The 18,214-nt window shown below is 41.9% G+C and overlaps 1 protein-coding gene across 6 annotated transcripts in view; it reads left to right on the top strand.

The window, feature by feature from the left end:
- SETX (senataxin) overlaps positions 1-18,214 on the top strand; it is a 99,338-nt gene that overhangs the window by 63,212 nt on the left and 17,912 nt on the right. For all 6 annotated transcript variants that reach the window (XM_026457124.1, XM_026457127.1, XM_026457128.1 and 3 more), the window contains 7 exons: positions 742-909; positions 1,769-1,925; positions 10,383-10,484; positions 10,683-10,798; positions 12,578-12,649; positions 15,603-15,752; positions 17,739-17,846. In XM_026457124.1, coding sequence (XP_026312909.1) covers positions 742-909; positions 1,769-1,925; positions 10,383-10,484; positions 10,683-10,798; positions 12,578-12,649; positions 15,603-15,752; positions 17,739-17,846 — 873 coding nt within the window. The remainder of the gene's footprint in view (positions 1-741; positions 910-1,768; positions 1,926-10,382; positions 10,485-10,682; positions 10,799-12,577; positions 12,650-15,602; positions 15,753-17,738; positions 17,847-18,214) is intronic.

Raw genomic sequence — 18,214 nt, forward strand, 5'->3', positions numbered from 1 at the left:
GGTTTAGTGGTGTTATATTTACGTTTGAATGATTGATGGAGAATTGGCTGGTATTGTTGGAAATGCAAAGATGAAGTTGTCATCTGAACATGTGAAGCTGTGTATAAACCCTATGAAATTAACACAGAGAAATGCAAAAGGAAAGTATTATTTTTTGAAACTCTACTGTATGCTGTGGCTTTCATGTGCATTATCTCAGTCTATTCTCACATTTAAGGAATCCTAGATTTAATGAGTACCAGAGGCTATGGCTTAGGTTAGGAGTGTAGTGACCCAACTTGTAAGTGAGTGAAGCTTAGACTCAGATCTGACCCTGAAATCCACGTTTGTTCCCCTGTACCACATGTGTTAGGAAATACATAGTCTTGGGATGTTTTCACTAAGGAGAAAATTGACTAAAGAAGGAAGAAAAACAGAGTAGTAAAAAGAAAAGGTGTGGATTAGTAAATGCAGTTTATTGTAGTTATCTTTGTAAGAATAAAAAACAAAAATACAGTTGTGGTATTTGTAAGTACTTGAAGCCTTACAGACACTAATTAGTAATTAGTAATGAGCTTTCTTTCCAGCAGTGAACATGTTTTTAGCTTAAAGGTCACTTTGGTGCCCTTATCTTGTCTGACCATAACCAAAGCTTTTATCTGAAGCATTGAAAGAAATTTGAACAGGTCTTTTTCATGGTCTTCCTTTCAAATTCCACTACAGAAACAGCAACTCATTCTCAAAAATGTGTTTTTTATATAGATTGCTTACTTAAGAGATTTCAATGAAGACCAAAAGAAAGCAATAGAAACTGCATATGCTATGGTGAAACACTCACCATCAGTTGCCAAAATCTGCTTGATTCATGGACCACCTGGAACAGGAAAATCAAAAACTATTGTTGGCCTCCTCTATTGTCTACTGACAGAGGTAGGTATGGGGGAGGGCACTGATGCCATTAACTAGATGCATCATTTTACTTTACTTGAGTTACCTGGCATGTAAATAAGTATTAATATGCTATTTCTTCCTTGCTTTGTGTGTATTTTTTATATTGTGTGTAACTGTGTCAGAGACAAGGGTGGCAGAGGGAGGGAAGGTTATGAGAAGTAAAAAGAGGAAGAAAACCACTATTTTATGGGAAACAAATCATAAGGATGAGAATGATGACTTTCAGGCTTCACTATAGGCCACAGCTAATACTGTGAATGCTGGGCTACATTTTGGTTGGATCGTGGGTTTTTTTGTTTTTTGTTTTTTTTGAAACAGTGTCTCGCTATCATCCAGGCTAGGGTGCAGGGGCACGATCTCGGCTCACTGCAACCTCCGCCTCCCACGTTCAAGTGATTCTCCTGCCTCAGCCTCCCGAGTACCTCCCGAGTAGTTGGGACTACAGGCGTACACCACCACCCACAGCTAATTTTTGTATTTTTAGTAGAGACAGGGTTTTGCCATATTGGCCAGGCTGGTCTCGAGCTCCTGACCTCAAGTGATCTGCCTGCCTCAGCCTCCCAGAGTGCTGGGATTACAGGCGTGAGCCACCGTGCCTGGCCTGGATTGAGTATTGATTAAAATACGTGGATGATAAAGTAAGACTCAGAGCAGTTATGACAAATTTTTTTGCTAGAGTAATTTTAAGTATCAGTGTAAGATGCTTTTATTTATTTTTAACTTTATTATGAGAACTTTCAAAAATACATGGAAGTAAAGACAAACTTTAAAGCTATGTAATAGAGCTCACCCATATTTTTTGTGTGTTTGTTTGGTATGTGTATGTGGCGAACTGTAGAACCAGAGGAAGGGGCATTCAGACGAAAACTCCAGTGCCAAAGTCAAACAAAACCGTGTCCTCGTGTGTGCACCTTCCAATGCAGCTGTTGATGAACTTATGAAAAAAATTATCCTTGAATTCAAAGAAAAATGCAAAGACAAGAAGAATCCTTTAGGTATGATACTTTTGTGGATTTTTAGTTTGTTTTTGTTTTCAGTGTTAAGTGTAGGCAACTTTGAATGACAAAGGAAAGAGCAAGCCAGTCCTGGTAATAGCTTCTACTTGAATCTGTGGCTTGTTAGCAAGTATTTCGTTGAACATTTACCCTGTGCCAGGTACTGAGGTTTCATCAGTGAAGACTTCAAGGAGACAACACACGGTCTAGTGAGGAAGTAAGTCAATATAGAGTGTGATAAGTTCCACACCTTAGAGGGACCCCAGTTCAATTGTGTGAGGGTTAGAGAAGGGCAGTTAGGAGTTAGCCACAGGAAGTAGAGGGTTAGGGAATACTTGAGCAGCAGAGATTGCCATAAAAAAAAAGAATCAGGGCAAAAGAGCCTCAGATGGTTCATGAGGTTCCTAGAGCATTAGGTGGCGGTGAAAGATGAGACTTTGAGTAAGCACAGGCTTAGTGAAAACAATCATTGTTTACAGTCCCTGAGTGTTGGCTATGTGTCAGTCATTCTCAAAATAATCCCAGGAACTTGGTGTTAACCCTACCATCTGTATTTTATAGGTGGGGAAACTGAAGCTGAGAAATGTTAATTACACTAGAGGGATAACTTTTTTTGGTAGAATGTAGATGATAATGAGCATTACAACGAATGATTCAGGGCACTGAAGTGAAGATGTGAAATTATTTCTTTTTTTAACCTTAAAACTCATTTTTCGTATCACTCGTATTGAGTGGTATAGTTATGGCTTTGTATTTGATGACCTTTCCTAGCTCGTATGTCTTGTCTTCCCTACCAAATTTAATTTTCCTTAAGGATACCTAACAGGGCCTTTTAACAGGATTTGATTTAGCAGACTCCAAATACAGTGACTTAAATATAATAGAAGTTTACTTCTTTCTTTTTGTTAAAAAGCCCAGAGTTGGGCAGTTAAAAACTGGTACCAGAGTCACTGGTATGGCGACTCTGCCTTAGAGAGTCCCTGGAGACCCAGGCTCCATGTGGTTGCTCCACCATGGGTGGCCTCCATTCTCGAGTGCACCTGTGGTCAGGATAGCCGCTCCAGCTCCAGCAGACGTGAGGAAAAGATGAAGATGAGGCAGAGGGAACATACTAGCCATGTTATAAGGAAAGTTTCTAGGTCCTGCCAATAGCACCTCTGCTTATTTTCTTTTGGCCACACCGATATATAAGAGAGGCTGGAACATGTCGTCTTTATTCTGAGGGATTACACACGTTTTTCTTTATATCACATATGTATTACCTGCACATAGAATTCATTTGCTCTTAAAACATACAATACATTGTCAATCTCTGATTTACATTTTTCCACTTTTACATTCGTGAGATTGATATTGTGAATAGCTGCCGTCACTCATATTAACTGCTATAGTGTGTTTCATTGAAGGCATGCAAAATTTATTCATCGATATTTAGTTTCGTTTCAATTTTTTGTTTCAAACTTGAGATGAGCATTAAAAAACTCCACTAAAACACGCGTCTCTAGCATATGTATATCTCGAAGTGAAAATGTGGGGGGGTTCAGGGGTTTGTACATCTTCGGTTTTCTAGGTAATACCAAATTCTTGAAAGTGATTGTACCAGTTATGCTCCCAAGAGCAGTCCCTGTGCAGCATGCAGTTGGTAGTTTCAATTTGCCTTTCCCTGATGGCGTGAGCTTAAGCTGCTTTTCAGGTGTGTATTGACTGCACAGCTGGGCCAGGACTAGGGTGAGGCAAACGAGGTGTCTAGGTTGGGTGTTTTATTTTTTATTTTTATTTTTATTTTTTTGAGATGGAGTCTCGCTCTGTTGCCCAGGCTGGAGTGCAGTAGCGTGTTCTTGGCTCACTGCAAGCTCCGCCTCCCAGGTTCGTGCCATTCTCCTGCCTCAGCCTCCCGAGTAGCTGGGGCTACGGGTGCCCGCCACAACGCCTGGCTAATTTTTTGCATTTTTTTAGTAGAGACGGGGTTTCACTGTGTTGGCCAGGATGGTCTCGATCTCCTGACCTCATGATCTGTCCGCTTCGGCCTTCCAGAGTGCTGGGATTACAGGTGTGAGCCATGCGCCCGGCTTTTTTTTTTTTTTTTTTTTAAATTAGAGAGCAGCCCAGGTGTGGTGACTCACACTTGTAATCCCAGCACTTTGGGAGGCCAAGGTGGATGGATCACCTGAGGTCAGAAGTTCAAGACCAGCCTGACCAACATGGTGAAACTCTGTCCCTACTAAAAATACAAAAGCCACATGTCGTGGCATGGGCCTGTAATCTCAGCTTCTTGGGAGGCTGAGGCAGGAGAATCACTTGAACCTGGGAAGTGGAGGTTGCAGTGAGCTGAGATCGCGCCCTTGCCCTCCAGCCTGGGCAACAAGAGTGAAGCTGTCTCTAAGTAGAGAAATAAGAGAGCAAATGATACCCTCTCTGAGTAGAGAGACCTTTTTTCTTTTTCAGTACTTTCATTTTCACTATTTCCAGTGGTCCTGGGTCTCCTTTAAGGAAATGACTTGAACATCTCTCCATTAAGTATATTTCTGGGTTTTGTGTATACCTGTTAGTAGGGTAAAGAGTTGGTTTCTCGGCCGGGCGCGGTGGCTCACGCCTGTAATCCCAGCACTTTGGGATGCCGAGGTGGACGGATCACAAGGTCAGGAGATCGAGACCATGGTGAAACCCCATCTCTACTAAAAATACAAAAAAATAGCCATGCGCGGTGGTGGGTGCCTGTAGTCCCAGCTACTCGGGGGGGGGCTGAGGCAGGAGAATGGCGTGAACCCAGGAGGCGGAGCTTGCAGTGAGCCGAGATCGTGCCACTGCACTCCGGCCTGGTGGACAGAGCGAGACTCTGTCTCAAAAAAAAAAAAAAAAGTTGCTTTCTCATTAGCGTTTTTATCATGAATGGGTATTGAATTTTATTGCATGCTTCAAATGGTAATGAAATTTTTCTTTAATCTGTTAATATGGTTGATTACAATGTTTTTCTGATGTTAAAATATCTTTGATTCTTACAGAATAAGGTCACCTTGGTGTCTTGTATTAGTTTTTAATAGATTGCTAGTGTTTTATTTAGGACTTTGAAATTAATGTTCATCAGTGAGGCCAGCCTGTAATTTTTATTACACTGTATTTGTTTAGTTTTAGTATTGAAGTTACACAGGCTTTAAAAAATTAGTTGGGGCCTGGTGTGGTGGCTGACACCTGTAATTCCAGCATTTGGGAGACCGAGGCGGGCGGATCACGAGGTCAGGAGATCGAAACCATCCTGGCTAACATGGTGAAATCCCCTCTCTACTAAAAATACAAAAAATTAGCCGGGCGGGGTGGCGGGCCCCTGTAGTCCCAGCTACTCGGGAGGCTGAGGTAGGAGAATGGCGTGAACCCAGGAGGTGGAGCTTGCAGTGAGCTGAGGTCGTACCACTACACTCCAGCCTAGGTGATAGAGCCACACTGCATCTCAAAAAAAAAAAAAAAAAAAAGAGTTGGGATTTTTTTGTTTGTTATTTGGAAGGTTTTGTATAAGACAACTTGTCTATTTCTTGAAGGCTGATTTGTTATTAGTATTGTTTTATTTTGTATTTGTTGTCTTTTTTTAACAGAATGAGTAAATTTCTGTTTACTGTTTAAATGTCAATGATTATAAGTCTATTCATGTTTTCTAGTTTGGAGTCAATTTTGCTAATTCATATTTTCAAGAAAAATTTCTACTTCAACGAAGGTTTTTGTATATATTGACTGAAAATGGTTCATTGTATTCTCTTTTTTTTTTTTTTTTTTTTTTTTGAGACGGAGTCTTGCTCTGACGCCCAGGCTGGAGTGCAGTGGCCGGATCTCAGCTCACTGCAAGCTCCGCCTCCCGGGTTTCCGCCATTCTCCTGCCTCAGCCTCCCGAGTAGCTGGGACTACAGGCGCCCGCCTTGTCGCCCGGCTAGTTTTTTTGTATTTTTTAGTAGAGATGGGGTTTCACCGTATTAGCCAGGATGGTCTCGATCTCCTGACCTCGTGATCCACCCGTCTCGGCCTCCCAAAGTGCTGGGATTACAGGCTTGAGCCACCGCGCCCGGCCGGTTCATTGTATTCTCATATTTAAAATCTCAACTGTATTTGTGGTTGGATACCCTTTGTCATGTGCTTTTAAAAAAATTTTTTTGTTGTTGATTGTATTTTTAAAAATTGAAGGGAGGGTTGTTTCTGAAAAGTGCTTTTTTTAAGAACCATTGGATGTTTTATTAACTTATAATAGCTGTTATTAACAAGAGCTTATTTGCCAAGTCCTATGTGCCCCTCTCATTTAATTCCCATAGTAACTTTGAGGTGATTTTTTTTTTTTTCTTAAAAAAAAGTGTCGCTCAGGCTGGGGTGCATCAGCATGATCATGGCTCACTACAGCCTCGCCCTCCTGGGCTCAAGTGATCCTCCTGCCTCACCCTCCCAAGTAGCTAGATCTGCAGGTTTGCTACCACACTGGGTTAATTTTTAAGTTTTTCTTGTAGAGACAGGGTCTCATCATGTTGCCCAGGCTGGCTTCAAGCAATCCTGTTGCCTCAGCCTCCCAAGGTGCCGGGATCAGAGGCATGAGACACTGTCTCATTTGCTATATTATGTATTTGCTGTATTATGTATTTATTCCGTAAATGCACATGTGACACAGGCTTAGGGGTGGGAAAGTACAAGGAGAACATTTGTTTTTTCTAAGCCAGAAAACATAAATTATTTAAAAATTATTTTATCTAAATCAGTAATTAATAGATGGAATTAAATTTAATTAAATTGCTTGATTAGTAGTTTATATTTTAATTAAAATCATTTTTCATGGCCCACCTGAGCCCAAGCCAAGATAATCACACTTGTTTTTAATTCTTCCACCTCTTCCAGGCCCCCCTACTTTCTTTTTTTTTTTTTTTTTTGAGACGGAGTCTTGCTCTGTCGCCAGGCCTGGAGTGCTGTGGCCGGATCTCAGCTCACTGCAAGCTCCGCCTCCGCCTCCTGGGTTTACGTCATTCTCCTGCCTCAGCCTCCCGAGTAGCTGGGACTACAGGCGCCCGCCACCTCGCCCGGCTAGTTTTTTGTATTTTTAGTAGAGACGGGGTTTCACCGTGTTAGCCAGGATGGTCTTGATCTCCTGACCTCATGATCCGCCCGCCTCGGCCTCCCAAAGTGCTGGGATTACAGGCATGAGCCACCGCGCCCGGGCTGAAAACTTCTTAATTCACTTATGTTTCCACTAGAAAGGTAGATGAAATGACCTGGAAACCCACCTACTATAAGCACCCAGAAATGTTCCACAAATTATAACAGACATCCTTTACATCACTGGGTAAGCTCAGGGGAATGTTAAGAGAAATCCCTAGAGGCCAAAAACAAAGAGAGAGCTGAAAACCAGATTTGAAAGCCCCGAGCTGTTGTGGCACCCATAAGGGAGCAAGGCTGGGCAGCAGTGTCTAGGTGCCTGGGTGTCTGTTTTGTTCTTCAACATTCTTGAGGGATAATTTACATTCAGTGAAAGGAACAGACTTTAAAATTCTATGAATTTGACATTGCCAAAGCTACCATTCCAATAAAAACATAGAAATTTCTACAATGGGAGCTTGGTAATGCCCACAAGAAAGTAGGGGGGCCTTGGCCGGGCGCGGTGGCTCAAGCCTGTAATCCCAGCACTTTGGGAGGCCGAGACGGGCGGATCACGAGGTCAGGAGATCAAGACCATCCTGGCTAACACGGTGAAACCCCGTCTCTACTAAAAATACAAAAAATTAGCCGGGCGTGGTGGTGGGTGCCTGTAGTCCCAGCTACTTGGGAGGCTGAGGCAGGAGATTGGCGTGAACCCGGGAGGCATAACTTACAGTGAGCTGAGATCACGCCACTCACTGCACTCCAGCCTGGACGACAGAGCGAGACTCCATCTCAAAAAAAAGAAAAAAAGTTTTCAAACCCTGAAGTAAATGTTGGCCTTAAATTTAGGAAAATGAGCTGAACTGGGGTAAAAAATATGCTGTAGATAACTGTAAAAATAAGCCATTCATTTTTCATATAATCATTGTATTTATTATATACCCACCACTCTTCTAGGTGGTGATCAAAACAAAACTCTATTATTTTGGGACTTAATATTTAAAGGATGGAGATAGACAGTAAATAAATAACTGTGACGTGTCCAATTGGAATAAATACTGACAAATGCTACATGATTGCATAATTTAGCCCAGTGATATAGTGGGGAATATTTATTTATTTATTTATTTATTTATTTATTTATTTATTTATTTGTGAGACTGGTCTCGCCTCCCCTGCTCAAGCAATCCTCCCATCTCTGCCTTCCAAGTAGCTGGGACCAAAGGGGGACGCCACCACGCCTGGCCAATTTTCGTCATTTTTGATAGAGGTGGAGTTCCACCATGTTGCCCAGGCTGGTCTCAGACTCCTGGATTCAAGCAATCTGCCTACCTTGGCCTCCCAAAGTGCTGGGATTACAGCCCTGAGCCGCTGCACCTGGCCTTAGTGGGGAAATTTTTTTTTTTTTTTGAGATGGAGTCTTACTCTGTCTCCCAGGCTGGAGTACAGTGGTACAATCTTTGGCTTACTGCAACCTCCACCTCCTGGGTTCAAGCAATTCTCCTGCCTCAGCCTCCTGAGTAGCTGGGATTACAGGCATGTGCCACTACGTCCAGCTAATTTTTGTATTTTTAGTAGAAACGGGGTTTCACCATGTTCTCCAGGCTGGTCTCGAACCCCTGACCTCATGATCCACCTGCCTTGGCCTCCCAAACTTCTGGGATTACAGGCGTGAGCCACTGTGCCCAGCCTTGTAGTGGGGAATTTTTAGATAAAATAATAACACATGGGGAAAAAAAAAGACAAATAAAAGTGTTTTTTAAATTTGTTTGTGTTTTTGAGATGGAATCTCGCTCTGTCACCCAGGCTGGAGTGCAGTGGTGCAATCTTTGGCTTACTGCAACCTCCACCTCCTGGGTTCAGGCAACTTTCCTGCCTCAGCCTCCTGAGTAGCTGAGATTACAGGTGTGTGCCACCATGACTGGCTAATTTTTGTATTTTTAGTAGAGATGGGGTTTTGCCATATTGGCCAGGCTAGTCTCAAACTCCTGACCTCAAGTGATTTGCCCACCTCTGTCTCCCAAAGTGCTGGGATTATAGGCGTGAGCCACTGTGCCTGGCCAGAAAAAGGATTTAAAAAAAACCCAATAGAAGAAATTATAATAAAAGAAAATTAAAACCAAAAGGACAAGAAAAAAGCAAAAAAGAAATGTGTTAACCTGAGATTAAAACGTGGTTAATAAACAGGCAAGTTAAATTGATTTTTATAGTTTTTGCAATTACTATATCCAAGAATTTCTATCATCTTGTGTCCCTTTCTAGAGTATCAAGGTGAGGTGGAACATAGTTTTAAAAACTTTATCCTGAGTATTCTGCAAAAGAAGACTCGATGGTGTCATAAGATTCTGTTCTGAAAATTACATGTTAATATATAACATATAAAAGTTCTTGAAATATTCTGCGGTTAAGAGTGTTAGAGACCAGCCTCAACACCACCCGCAGGGTACGCGAAATCCGGTGGTGACAAAGGAATGAGAAGAGAAAGGTTAAGAGTTCATAAAGGAGGGAGCCAGGGGGCCAAAGCAAATCAGAGGCTGTAAAGGCGCCAAGCTCTGATCTCCACACTATTTATTGAGTACAATCACTTAGATTTAAGAAGCAGACGTTCAGGGGTGAAATGGTGAAAGCGGGGCGGTGTGTCATACACCTAATCTATAGCAATGGCAGTTTAGATAAATTTCTTTGTGCTGAAGCAGTATAAACTTAACTACTGATTTATTTTTTAACTTTTTGGAGAGCAGCTTTGGGGAGTGGGCCTAACTAGGAGCCAGCATATCTGGCCACATTCCGATGCTTCAAAGGAGTGTCTTTCTCCTTGAGCACAGTGTTTATAGATAGGAGAGCAGGTCACGTTCTGGTCATGGGAACGTGATGGCAATTAGAAGGCTTTCCTCCTCAGAGACCTGTTGTGGCTTTCCACAACTTATTGTTCCATATTTGTATGGCCACTTTATGCAGGCACCCCACAAGCCCTTTTCCCAACATAAGAGAACTGCTTCATTTATTTTATCTCAACATTTTTCTTGATTCTATTTTGCTGTGGAATGTTCTACTGATCGTAGTTTGAAAATGCTACTATAATAGAATCTCAGCTCTGCAGTGTACTGTTTAGATGGCCTTGCTAGCTTTTATTAGGTAGAAATGATAAGTACTTGCCATATAGGGTTGTTAGGAACAATATCTGAAATAATGTATAAGAAGTTTGTGGTATAGTCCCGGGTGTCTAGTTAATTGGAAGTTCATGTTCGCGCCCTTCTCTGATTATTAACATTTACTTAGAAATATAGATACTATGTATAGAGACAGGATGGATCAGCAGTGTCCTTATTAGTCCTTAACTGTGATTCTTATCAACAGGAAACTGTGGAGATATAAATTTATTACGACTGGGTCCAGGAAAGTCTATCAATAATGAGGTTCTAAAGTTCAGTTTGGACAGCCAAGTAAACCACAGAATGAGTAAGTACTGAATGTGGTATATACTAGTGTTTTCTCTGTTTCGTTTGGTGGAAAATGACTTGGGCACTAAAGGTAATTTGAAGCCTCCAGAATTAGTCTGGCTTTGGGAACTAATTTTCCTTCTCATTGTGTTGTATATGTGTGTGAGTTTGTTAGAATTAGAATAGCATATAATTTTTTATTTCTTATTTTTATTAGAAAAAGATTTACCTTCTCATGTTCAGGCAATGCATAGAAGAAAGGAATTTCTAGATAATCAGTTGGATGAGCTTTCCCGGCAGCGAGCTCTATGCCGAGGTGGACGGGAAATACAGGTATCTTTGCATTTCTTAAATAATGTTCTTTAAATAATAACTCAGGTATACAAACTAGTTAACAAGTTCTTTCTTTTTCTTTTCTTTTTCTTTTTTTTTCTGAGATAGAGTCTTGCTCTGTCTCCCAGGCTGGAGTGCAGTAGCACAATCCTGACTCACTACAGCCTCAACTTCTTGTGTTCAGGTGATCCTCCTGCCTCAGCCTCCCAAGTAGCTGGGATTACAAGGATGGGCCGCCACACCTGGCTAATTTTTTGTATTTTTAATGGAGATGAGGTTTCATCATGTTGGCCAGGCTAGTCTCGAACTCCCAGCCTCAAGATGATCTGCCCATCTCAGCATCCCAAAGTGCTGGGATTGCGGGCATGAGCCATTGCGATTAGCCTAATTAATGAGTATTTAATGCCCTTTATTTATTGGGGAATGGCATGATTCGTGTATAAAAATGTGTACTAAGATGCTAAAAATGTGTCTCAGGTTAACACATTTCTTTCTGCTTTTTTTTTTTTTTGTCCTTTTGGTTTTAATTTTTTTTTCAGTTTTTATTGAAATTTCTTTTTTTTTTTTAAATCTTTTTAAAAACTTTTTTGTAAAGGGCAAGATACTCCAGTAAAGATTTTAGACTTTGCAAGCCATATGGTTGGTTTCTGTTGCAGCTATTCAACTCTGCTTTTGGTAGCACAAAGGCAGCCATAGATAATATATAAATAAATGGATGTGGCTGTGTTCCAGTAGCACTTTACTTACAAAAATAGATGGGATGTTGCATTTTTGTTTATTTTTGAGATAGGATCTCACTTTGTGGCCTAGACTGGAGTGCAGTGGTGCAGTTGTGGTTCAATTTAGCCTCAAGCTCTTGGACTCAAGTGAGCTGTCTTTCTGTCTCAGCCTCTTGAGTAGCTGGGACTACAGCTGTGTGCCATCATGCCTGGCTAATTTTTTTGTGTGTTTTCTGTAGAAACTGGGTCTTGCCATGTTGCCCCAGATGGTCTGAACTTCTTGCCTCAAGCAGTCTTCTCACCTTAGCCTCCCAAAGTGCCAGGATTACAGGCATGTGTCCCTGCACGTGGCCTTGCATTTGGCTTATAGGCTGTACTGCCTTATATTAAAGCTATACTGAGTTTATTAGTTATCTTTAAGTTGCATGTTGAGCCCAGTTCAAATTAGGTTAGACAGACAGGGAATTAGCTTCAGTATGGGTGGATCCAGAGGCTCAAATGACATCATTTCTCCAGTCCATAATTTGTTTTTCTGTGTGTCAGCCATTTCTTCTTCGGGAGAAGGTGAGTGTCAGCATCTCAGGGCTTCCACTATCTCAACTTAGAAACCCCATAGGGAGAGAAGGTCTTTCTCTTAGCATCCATATATCCAAAAAAGCAGTTAGTTTAGTCCCTGGGTGAGCAAGCAGGTCTAATCCGTATTTTTAAGAATATGGGTGCCATGATTGGCCAGGTCTGTGTTAGATGCCCATCACTGTGGCCAGAGGAATTGTTGGGGTGTGATTTACAGCCTCATTTGAATCACCTGGAAGTTAAGGGTGGTGTGATGCTCCCAGGGCTGGAATGCTAAGCAGACTGCTCATGTGCAGCGCACAGGACACAGCTGCGTCTTAGCAGCACACAGAATGCGTCAGGACTCTAGTGGTAAAGAGGAAATAAACTGGGTAAACACATTTTTCATTGGTAAAATACAGGCTCTTTTAAAATTAGAGGCAGTCTATTGGAAGGCATTTAAAAATGCTTAGTTTAGTTTTAATTATGACATTTGAATTTTTTCCAGAGGCAAGAATTAGATGAAAACATTTCCAAACTTTCTAAGGAAAGGCAGGAACTTGCTTCTAAAATTAAAGAGGTAAGTAGTTCACCTGTAGCATTTTCTTAATTTCATTTTATTATTATTATTTTTTAAAGTAAGTACGACTGTTCCGACAAGCTATGGGCTTTATTTTTTTACTCTGTCTCTCAGGCTGGGGTGGAGTGGCGTGATCTCAGCCCACTGCAACCTCAGCCTCCTGTGTAGCTGGGATTACAGGCGTGCACCACCATGCCTGGCTAATTTTTTTTTTTTTTTTTTTGAGATGGAGTCTCACTCTGTCACCAGACTGGAGTGCAGTGGCATGATCTCGGCTCACTGCAACCTCTACCTCCCGGGTTCAAGCGATTCTCCTGCCTCAGCCTCTTGAGTAGCTAGGTTTACAGGCATGTGCCACCACGTGCAGCTAAGTTTTGTATTTTTAGTAGAGACGGGGTTTCGCTATGTTGGCCAGGATGGGCTTGATCTCGTGACGTCATGATCCTCCTGCCTCAGCCTCCCAAAGTGCTGGGATTACAAGCGTGAGCCACCACACCTGGCCTTTTTTTCTGAGACAGAGTCTTACTCTGTCACCAGGCTGGAGTGTAGTGGCACGATCTCAGTTCACTGTAACCTCTGCCTCCCGGGTTCGAGCAATTCTCCTGCCTCAGCCTCCCAAGTAGCTGAGACTGCAGGCGCATGCCACCAACCCCAGCTAAATTTTGTAGTTTCACCATGTTGGCCAGGATGGTCTTGATCGCATGACCTTGTGATCTGCCCACCTCCTCCCTAAGTGCTGGGATTACAGGTGTGAGCCACCACGCCAGGCCCTTTTTTTTCGTATTTTTAATAGAAACGCGGTTTCACCATGTTGGCCAGACTGGTCTGGAACTTCCAACCTCAAGTCATCTGCCCATCTCAGCCTCCCAAAGTGTTGGCTTTACAGGCATGAGTCACTATGCCCAGCCAGCTATGGGCTTTTCTCAGTTACATTTTAAATTGTTATGAAAAATCACAAACTTCTGTGGAAATGGAGAAAATGGTGTAACAACATTTGCATTTTTTTCTTTAACCTAAGAATGAATTCTTAACACCATCTAAGATTTCTAAGAAAGAGGTGGTTATAGATTATCTTTTTTCTGTTTTAGGTCTCAATAAATATTTATTTATTTATTTATTTATTTATTTATTTATTTATTTATTAATTACCCAAGCTGGAGTGCAGTGGCCGGATCTCAGCTCACTGCAAGCTCTGCCTCCCGGGTTCACGCCATTCTCCTGCCTCAGCCTCCCAAGTGGCTGGGATTACAGGCGCCCACCACCTCACCCGGCTAGTTTTTTTGTATTTTTTATAGAGACGGGGTTTCACCGTGTTCTCCAGGATGGTCTCGATCTCCTGACCTCGTGATCCGCCCGTCTCGGCCTCCCAAAGTGCTGGGATTACACGCTTGAGCCACTGCGCCCGGCCTCAATAAATATTTAAATTCCTTCTTATGAGATGCTCTAGTTCTGCTTCCCACAGACTGTAAAAAACAATTACGATAATTATCATCAGATAAACAGTTAATGAAACTAGCTTTATGGGTGTTTTCCCTATTAAAAAAAAAAAGTCACCTGTGTGAGCTTTAGGGTGAGGGTGGCAACTGTGAGCCCTCCAGAGCTCCAACCTGGACATGAGTAGAGTGATGATGGGCAGAATTTGGCATAAGAAAGTACAGCACTTTGGTTTTTGGTTTTTGCAATTCTTGGCTTAGAGCATAAACTCCTTGTACTTGCGTTAGATCATAAGGCTCCTGTAATATTTTGTAGCTTTTCCCCAGTATTTTTTGGACGTGAAAATATCCTGTAAGATTTAGACTAATTGAAGCTTGGCTGAGCCAGGTGTATACCCTGATTGTCAGAATGCAGCCCTAATCAAACCGCATTGGGGTCAGGGAAAGAGGGTAATAGTAACTGATGACATTAGTAGCATTTTTGCTGAAGTTTTTCTCCTGAATGTATTATGATCTTTCTCTGTGGACTAAAATACAGTTGAATTTAATGCATATTTTCATTAGCAGTTTATTTAAACTAAAAATTATGTGAAAGCTTTTGATTAAAAGTTTTAAACAGAACCCCAGATTAATCTTTCCTGAGTCAAGGATGAAGTCCATCTTCACAGATGTTTTTTGCTGCTCATCACATGTGTTGTGTGGGCCATGAAACTGCACTTGCAGTTTTACTCACTGGAGGGCTGAGGACAGTGTCTGACAGTGCTTTACTGTGTGAGCCGTGGAGGACCACAGTGCTACCGTCTTCCTAAAGCTCACACGCATGCCTTGAATTGCATGGTTGAATATATCATGTGTGCTGAGATGAATCACCTCTACTTCTTAGTAGCAAAGAGAAGCAAACTGAATCTCTGATGAAAATGCTGATTTATTTGAGCACTGCATGGTATGATTGTGAGGCATCATCCACGTTGTCGGGCTCCATCACAGTACATTGCATTATAGAAGGAGGCCACACTTGTTTTTCTTACTGTGGAAATAGAATATTTGTCAGGTTCACAGGCATTTTTGTTAGTACTAGCAAAAGCACTAAAAAAAAGGAAAGGACAATATTATATACTTAAAAACTAACAGAAAAATGTACATTCAAGCTGAATTCTAACCCTGGTTTTACTCAGATATTTCACAACTCAGGATTATTACATCTCTACTTCAGATACCTACCTACATGTATCTGACTACAGGAAGGATTGTAATCTACTTTGACCAAGTCAAACCCTGGATAAGAATTTTTAATGTGCTTAAATCATATTCTGTGTTTCAGCCACAAAGCACACATTCTTTCCGGTTTGGGATTATTTTGAACGTTTCTGTTGTTTCCTAGATTTGAGGGTTTCCCCCTAACTTTTACTAAATGTTTTTCTGTCACATAATAAATAGTGAGTGTTTTATAGTAAACATAGGCCTGTCATAGTCAAGGATTGATGTACAGCTGAATATTGATTTAATCTTTGTTCTCTTAGGTTCAAGGACGCCCACAGAAAACACAGAGTACCATCATCTTAGAGTCCCATATCATCTGCTGCACATTGAGCACAAGTGGTGGCTTACTACTTGAATCTGCTTTCCGGGGGCAAGGGGGTGTCCCCTTCAGCTGTGTCATTGTTGATGAGGTCAGTCAACAGTCAGCCATACAATTTTGACTAGTACTATGAGGAATAAGTCTTAGATTAATTGTGGCTGCTGAGATGTTGAGGAGATGTGGGGTTTTTTTGCATCTGATTTTTACCTGCTATTGCATGTGTATTCCCTTATGTAGAAATACGCTTCTTATGGCCAGGCGCGGTGGCTCAAGCCTGTAATCCCAGCACTTTGGGAGGCTGAGACGAGCAGATCACGAGGTCAGGAGATCGAGACCATCCTGGCTAACATGGTGAAACCCCGTCTCTACTAAAAAATACACAAAAAGTAGCCGGGCGAGGTGGCGGGCTCCTGTAGTCCCAGTTACTCGGGAGGCTGAGGCAGGAGAATGGCGTAAACCTGGGAGGCGGAGCTTGCAGTAAGCTGAGATCCGTCCACTGCACTCCATCCTGGGCGAAAGAGTGAAACTCTGTCTCAAAAAAAAGAAAAAGAAATATACTCCTTAATGGCCCTCCATAGTGAAAGTGGATTTTCCAGTATTTGGGGGTTAGTCTTGAGGATGACTGATGGTTTCTAACAAAATCTCTGCTGAGTGACTGTCTCGCTTCTGCTTAGAGTGCCTCTGGTAACCTTTTGATGTAGTTTTAACATAATTTTGGACAGCTTTGAGCCACAGTATGTTCACCTGACATCCTTTATTCCTAGTTCACTCTTTGAGCAAACATTTATTGGGTACCTGCTGTTTGTCATAATGTAGAGTCAGAAGACAAAAGAAATGGAACAGGAGATACCAGAGAATTGAGTGATCAGGAGACCTAAGATCCAGTTTTCACCAGAAGGAAAGGACAAAAAGTGGAAATGATTAAATAGTTGAAGAAAATGTCATTGAATTTAAGAGAAATTTGAGTCTTGTGATCAGAGAGGCATGCTGAGCAACAAGGAAGAAAGCTATGGGGAAACACACTCCTGGACGCTCCTGATGGGATTTCTGAACCTCAAATACAAAGTTTTGAAAAGGGCCTGGGCATGGTGGCACGCACCTGTAATCCAGGCACTTTGGGAGACTGAGGAGGGTGGATCACTTGAGCCCAGGAGTTTGAGGCCAACCTGGGCAACATGGTGAAACCTTGTCTCTACTGAAAATACAAAAATTAGCCAGGTGTGATGGCATGCGCCTGTAATCCCAGCTATTCGGGAGGCTGAGGGGAGAGGATTGCTTGAGCCCGGGAGGCGGTGAACGACCATCATGCCACTGCCCTCCAGCCTAGGTGACAGAGTGAGACTCTGTCTCAAAACAAAATTTTTTTTAATAAATAAATAAAAATTTTAAAATAAAGTTTTAAAAGGACTTTAGAGGAGAAAAAATTTTTTCAGGCTCATACCCAGCAAGAACAAAGAGCACACATCTAGGATGTGCATGGCCTTCTGAACTTATGGCTGGTTCCTAAGTGGTAGTGGCCCACTTGGTGGCTGACTTCAGAATACGTGTTTGATTTTTTAAAAAAGCATGTGTTTGGAGAGTTTACTTTTTATTTATTCATTGTTTTTCTTTGAGATGGAGTCTTGCTCTGTCACCGAGGCTGGAGTGTAGCGATGTGATCTTGGCTCACTGCAACCTCTGCCTCCTGGGTTCAAGCAATTCTCCTGCCTTAGCCTCCCGAGTAGCTGGGATTATAGACACTGGCTACCACGCCGAGCTAATTTTTTTGTTATTTTTAGTAGAGATGGGGTTTCGCCATGTTGGCCAGGCTGGTCTTGAACTCCTGACCTCAGGTGATCCACCCGCTTCAGCCTCCCAAAGTACTGGCATTATATGTGTGAGCCACCGCACACAGCCTGGAGGACTTATTTTGTTGGTTTTGTTTTGTTTTTTGATTTCAGGGAAAATCTTTATTTTTGACATTTGGTGCAGGAGAAGTGTGGTACTTTTCTGAATGGTTAGAACTTTAATCAGATAAACTATATGGATAAATGGTAAAGATTGTTAAGACTGCCTTTTCCTTCTGTATCTTTCCAAGGCTGGACAGTCTTGTGAAGTTGAGACTCTTAACCCACTCATCCATCGTTGCAATAAGCTCATCCTAGTAGGAGATCCCAAGCAGCTCCCTCCCACAGTCATCTCTATGGTAAGTTTTTTATGTTCAGATTGCTTTAACATGAAAGGGGCTTTTTAAAATGTTTGTTTTCCGGAGGGAGAGACATCTTTCTTGGATTGGCCTCTTAATTTGGAGGGAAAAGTAAGCAGTAACTGAGAAAAGAGAAGCGCACGGATTGAGTCTTAATAAGCAAAAAAAAAAAAAAAAAAAAATTCCTAAAAATACCCCTTTGTTCATAGTTGTTCTTCTGTGTATGTGTGGCAGAAGCAGTGTGTCAGGGACTGGAAGCCTAGATGGATGACGTGCCATGGAAACCAAGCTTTGGGAAAGGCAGTATGCACGTCTTTTAAGAGCTGAATCTGATTTATTTTAATCATACAAACACCAAAACAAAAGAA

The sequence above is a fragment of the Piliocolobus tephrosceles genome, chromosome 14 (genome assembly GCF_002776525.5).
Source record: "Piliocolobus tephrosceles isolate RC106 chromosome 14, ASM277652v3, whole genome shotgun sequence".
NCBI classification, from domain to species: Eukaryota; Metazoa; Chordata; class Mammalia; order Primates; family Cercopithecidae; genus Piliocolobus; species Piliocolobus tephrosceles.